The following is a 5,606-nucleotide window of genomic DNA, read 5'->3' on the forward strand; positions in this document are numbered from 1 at the left end:
CTTTTGTGGAAATTGACAAACAAGTTTTTGAATTTTATGAACATTTTGCTAAAACCACGCGGACAATCTTTTACATTAGACGGCCATTTTTAATGTCCGTTGAAATTTTTCAAAAACTACAGAAGCTTGTGGAGTGAGGGAACTTTAAAAAAAAGTGAAAACAAAAAATGTAAATAGGAACAGCAAAAAGAACCAAGAACAATCGAACGAGAAAATGAGAAACGGCAGCTTAGTGGGCTGGCCCACAAGGAAACAACTGCAGGCGAGCCCTGAGCGCCACCGATCACGCGCGCTGAATGATGCGTGGAGGCCGGAGGGGAGGCGGCTGGTGCGCCCCCGGTGGAAGATCCGCGCGCCGGGCAGCCAGAGCTCCCGCGGAGCGGAGGCGGAGCGAGTTGTGCTCGCGCCCCTCCCTCTCTTGCTCCTCCGCTGCGCTCCAGGTGCTCGCGGAAATGCTGTGCCGCTTGACACCTCACCCGGCCATTGTGCTTGGAGCGCCATGAGCGACAGGCGCAGACATTACACATCCCTGGTCTCTATCCAACCGCGTGCTCTCCATTTCCTTGAGACGGCGAGCCCCTGAGGGTGCAAGCACCACGCAACTACGGCGAGCACTCGTCGTCTCGTCAAGGTCGGTCAAGGTCAAGCACTCGTCGTCTCGCCTCTGTCTAAGCATTGTCGTCACTCACCTTCCACGAAGTTTCGCGGAGACGGAGACTACCTCTGCCGCTTGCGCGTTTTCCCTCTCATCCAACTAGTCTAGCAGTACGCGCGTTCATTGCAGTCAAAGGTCAAGCAGAATCGACAACACCATGGCCATCCATGTCCCACAGAACACTGTGCTGTACTGCGTGGCTATCTGCGCTCCCCACCTCTACCGCTACTTCAGGACAAGATCGAGGCAGACAGTTTGTCGTGTGCTGCTCGCAGTTGAACAGCCGACTGGCAATCTGCTCTGGTTCAATCCCAAGGTATGCTCCCACTTCCTATCCCCTTCCTTTGAACTGTGTTTCGAACAGTTCGACAGTTTTGATCAAAGTTTTTACGTGCATAATAGAGTGGTTTCCTTTCCTACCGTTTTCACTCAGAGAAGGAGAGAGGTGGTGCAGATATGGCGCAGTGGAACGGCATGGAGCAGGCAGCGACCATCGCGCAGCTGGTGGGAGTGGATGCGTTGGGGCTCATCTCGACGATTGTACAGGCAGCACAGACAGTTCAGCGCAACAAGGAGACCTGCCAGGAGCTTGTGCAGGATGTGCAGTTGATAAATGGCCTGCTACGGATGCTGCAAAACCCAGAGATGATGCAGCGAGAAGAGATTGTAAACGCACTCAATGGACTGGAGGGGACGCTCCGGGAGGCGTACAGCCTCGTCAGCTCCTGCCAGGACTGCAGCACCACATATCGCATATTCATGGGATGGAAACACACTGACCAGTTCCGACGTGTGAAGAAGAAGATTGCCAAGCACCTCCGCTTCTACCCTATGATCTTCCATGCTGACATAACTTGTCGTCTCGAAAGAATAAGCAATGGCACGCTGTCGACGTGCTCATCTCAGGTATAGTCAGTTTGTACTTCACTGGTAAACATCATCATGGCTTTTCGATTGTAGCCAAGGGTCTTCACGTAATACTAGTCACGTATGCTTGAAATTTGTTTTGTTGTTTCAGGACCAAGGAGGAGTGCTGACATCATCTACCAGCCACTCAAACTCTGAAGCTCGGTGAGTTGTTAGCAAGCACAAGGAAATAGAGATACTTAATCTGTTGCTTGGTTACTGCAAGAAGTGGCCACAACATTATTTCTGAAACATTTTGTTACATACATAAAATAGTTACTTTTATCTCTTAACCATGAATTTTCAGGACTGAATGTAGTTTACGGCCTGTTGAATTAGAAAGATCGCAGGCATGCAGGAGCGCTGAGTCCATTGCAGTTGAGGAACACCAGCTAACAAGTAATTCTTTCAGTTAACTGTTTATGGAGTTGGGATCTTGAATTTGATATATTGCATTGTATTGTGTACTAGTAGGTTTTAGGGAGAGGTAGGGGAAGGGCTATCACCCCAAAAGCAAGATAGAAGAGTTGCTCTTCTAATTCTTGCTGGATTTATTACTCATAGGGGTTGCTCTTTAACAATCTGATATAAGTAATAGATCATGGATCTTCTGATTGACTCGAGTCCCAAGTTAATATCTCTTCCTAATTTAAATGATAAACTACGTAACCGAGAGATGGGATCTTAACCCATAAGTGGGAGCTGATTTCCTTGCCATGGGGCCATGTACTTTCATAAGTTCAACCTTGCCAAATGTTTACTGAACTTTCCAAAGTACAACTTCATGCCCCGTATGATTCTTCTTGAACATGGTTTAATGAAAGTATATTCCTATTACTTTTTCTGATATTGCTCATGAGTCATGTGTATAACATATTTAATTGAGTTTTAATTCAGGTCACCAGGAAATTGCTGAACCTTTTGCCAGGAAGCAGAGGTTCCGGTGGGGTCACTGTTTGCCCTGGAAAATGGTAGAAACAGCTCCTTGTATTCATGAACTCAACGGACCAGGTACTAGCTACAACCAACTCAACATCAATGGATACTGAAGATAATAGAATCAATAAATGAATATTTAGACATATTAGTTTTAACATTCGGCAAAACCCATCAACTTTGAAAGGAAACTACAGTCTGCATCACAAACAAGCAAAGCTCATGGTGCATTCCCTGCAGGGTTTTCAGGTTTCCATTTCTCCCAATTATTGGCTGCTACAAATAATTTTGCATTCCGATGCAAAATTAGAAGTTGTGGATGCGCTGATGTGTATAAGGTACATAATGTGAATGTGCTTTTGAAAAAAAAAATCTTTTTGGATCTAGGAGAAAAAAAATCCTTTTTATCTTCTTGTATTATTCTTCGCAAGTATATTCTTAATGGTCCAAATCTTGTTGCACTTTTAAATGCATAACACACAATCATCATAACTAAATTTTTACAACAGTGAACGTCACAACAAAACTTCCCTGGTTTATTCACTGGTATTTTTAGTGTTTTTTTACTGATGCTGTTACCCTTTTAAGATAATCGAATTACCAGTGCAAAAAATTGTTTGGGCATTACATCAGCAAACACACATTTGCTCCTTTACTTTCATATATTCAAACATCATGAAGTGATCAGTTCATTAATTAAAAATTCCCTGTCCCCCTGCTTCTGATTTAGCTACCTCAAGTTTATAAAAGATCTGACAAGACATGTCTTGACATATGTAAATCAAGTTTCATCAGCCCTGGCTAATAATGGCATGCAAAAAAAGGTGCATCCACAACACCTTTACCTTTGCATACGACACATTAAACTTTATTCTTTCTGAATTTTTCCTAAACAGCATAGCTCTGATATTGAGTTTTGAGAGGTGAAAGATTGCATGCTGCTTGTTAAAGATAGATATCCATTCCCCGGATGAAGGTTCTAACATGCCAATTTAGACATATTTCTACCAGAGAAATTCTTACTTGTAATTAGTTTTAACATGGATTAAGATATGTACATATGTATGTCACCTTTTGTTTTGTTATCTGCAAAAGGAGCACAATCTTAAAGAATTTCTACATAACATGGATGTAAAATCGAATACTGTATTGAGCCGAAATGTACATGTCTAGAATCGAATGGTTATCTGGCATACATCCAACCTAGATGCTCCCTTTTTTTTGGAAATCTTTGCAGCAGTACTAAATCACATACCGACAAATTGTCGTAGATAAACCTAGTGTTGATGCTTGCAGGGACGATTGGACAGTGGACTTGAAGTCATGATCAAAAGATTTTATCAAAATAACTCCCATTCTTCACTCGCATTTGAAAATGAAGTCCGCTTTCATGCAAAGCTTCTACACAAAAACGTTGCTAAGCTCATTGGATGTTGCAGTGAAAGAGGAGAAGCACTTTTAGTCTATGAATCTCTGCCAAATGGGTGTTTGTCTGACGTGGTAACTGGTATGTCTCTTCTAAGTTGTTCTTATAGGTCACTGTGGACCTTTTTCACTTAGTTTGTTCTCTCACGATTGTGACGATAAGTATCTCACTGGCACAGGAACAAGGGTGTTGCTCAACTGGTCTGAGCGCTTCAAAATAATTTTAGGGATAGCCCGTGGGGTGGCCTATCTACATGATTGCTGTGGGATACAAATTATGCATGGGGATTTAAATCCACAAAGGATTCTCTTAGATTCTTATATGACTCCTAAGATTACTGATTTTGCTTTTGCAAAAGTGTGTAGTCCGGATGGGCGTGAAAGACACAAGCGTAGTTTACTTGGTACAAGGTATGAACTTATCAAGTTCACGGTAAAGCCTTTGCTCTATCACCTCATGTATTTTCTTCATCTTCATATATTTTTGTATTTGTTTGGTTCTAGGGGTTATATGGATCCTGGATATGTTATTAACCGTATTTACTCAGTGAAGAGTGACGTGTATAGCTTTGGTATCACTCTTCTTGAGATAATTACTGCAAAGAGGCCCGATGCACTTTTCAAGGATGCAGGTGATGTAAGTACATGTGCTAACTGATGTCCTCTGCAAATAGAATTCCTTGGATGTACCAACCCATTTTCTTTGTTCATATATCGGATTTTACTAAATAGGGGCACTCAAGTAATATAAGAAGAATTGCCTTTTGTATTTATGATGCTGCAGCTTCTCAGATTGCCGACAATGGCAAAATCAATGGAGATGTACCACATGATAGATCCAGCATTGCATGGTGAATCAAGAATGACCGAGATAATGAAATGCATTCAGATCGCATTATGGTGCTCCAGGCCCAATGCGGGAGACCGGCCCAGCATGTGGGATGTTCTTCTGATGCTCAGCTGCGAGAGTGCAACCTTACGTGTGCCGGAGCCATTCCAGAGCCAGTGTGACACACAGGAGCTGTGTGAAGGGGTGCTATCGGATTCAGAGATAACTGAACCAAGATAGTATGTGCGATTCAAGGCCACAGATTTCATCGGGCTCTACATGGCGCGCAGAGGATATTAAGTAGTAGTAGTAAATTTTTTAGTTGAGTATTTGCGCATCAATGGAGCGATGATATGCGTACATAACCATTTCTTTTTGCACGTGCGTGTCACTGGTTATGATCGCATGAATCTCCTCAGTTTCTCACCCAATACCCTGTAGTGTAGGTGTGCATCGTGATGTTTATTCTGACTTTGAAGAGAAGGTTATACTGTAGATGTGTGAATCTTGCAATGTACACCATGTTTCATCTTGATCGTATCGTCGTGTAAAACTCAAGCCGTCCATTGCACGATGACCCTGCCGCTGCGACCGAATAGCGCTTGCGGCGTTGCTTTGTGGCACTGGCATGTAACGTGTCCTACGGAGGCCGTTCCTCCTTCACTCCCCTTGTGGCGACATTCGACGGCGACCGTTTGTTCGTTAAGGCCGTACCGAAGCAAATCGGTAACGCTTACGTGGATGCTTAGAGAGAAGTCTGAAGGCGGCCAGGCGAGAAGGCAGCGTAGGACTATAGGTGGAAGCCAGGAAGGGGCACAGCGGTGCGTGGAGAAGTAAGTAGAGGCGGCGGGGTCA

The 5,606-nt window shown here is 43.7% G+C and overlaps 1 protein-coding gene across 3 annotated transcripts; it reads left to right on the forward strand.

Moving 5' to 3' along the window:
- Positions 1-835: 835 nt before the first annotated feature.
- Positions 836-5,281, forward strand: LOC125509153 (cysteine-rich receptor-like protein kinase 25). Of its 3 annotated transcripts, none has more exons than XM_048674055.1 (10): positions 836-971; positions 1,091-1,561; positions 1,674-1,726; positions 1,869-1,960; positions 2,459-2,572; positions 2,738-2,835; positions 3,794-4,004; positions 4,102-4,333; positions 4,427-4,559; positions 4,707-5,281. In XM_048674055.1, the coding sequence occupies exons 2-10, from the start codon at positions 1,112-1,114 to the stop codon at positions 4,989-4,991; spliced, it is 1,668 nt and encodes a 555-aa protein (XP_048530012.1). In that variant the 5' UTR covers positions 836-971; positions 1,091-1,111; the 3' UTR covers positions 4,992-5,281. The 3 variants fall into 3 exon arrangements, with proteins under 3 accessions (XP_048530012.1, XP_048530014.1, XP_048530013.1); XM_048674057.1 differs by having other exon boundaries at positions 4,427-4,554; positions 4,707-4,914; XM_048674056.1 differs by having other exon boundaries at positions 848-971; positions 1,110-1,561.
- The last annotated feature ends 325 nt before the right edge of the window (positions 5,282-5,606 follow it).

The sequence above is a fragment of the Triticum urartu genome, chromosome 5 (assembly GCF_003073215.2).
Source record: "Triticum urartu cultivar G1812 chromosome 5, Tu2.1, whole genome shotgun sequence".
Taxonomy (NCBI): domain Eukaryota; kingdom Viridiplantae; phylum Streptophyta; class Magnoliopsida; order Poales; family Poaceae; genus Triticum; species Triticum urartu.

Bases quoted from the DNA above. Each gene is read 5' to 3' on its own strand.
- LOC125509153 (XM_048674055.1), top strand. From the start codon at position 1,112: ATGGCGCAGTGGAACGGCATGGAGCAGGCAGCGACCATCGCGCAGCTG. The intron at 1,961-2,458 runs GTAATTCTTTCA...GTTTTAATTCAG, and splicing joins TGAGGAACACCAGCTAACAA to GTCACCAGGAAATTGCTGAA. The intron at 4,005-4,101 runs GTATGTCTCTTC...TCACTGGCACAG, and splicing joins TTTGTCTGACGTGGTAACTG to GAACAAGGGTGTTGCTCAAC.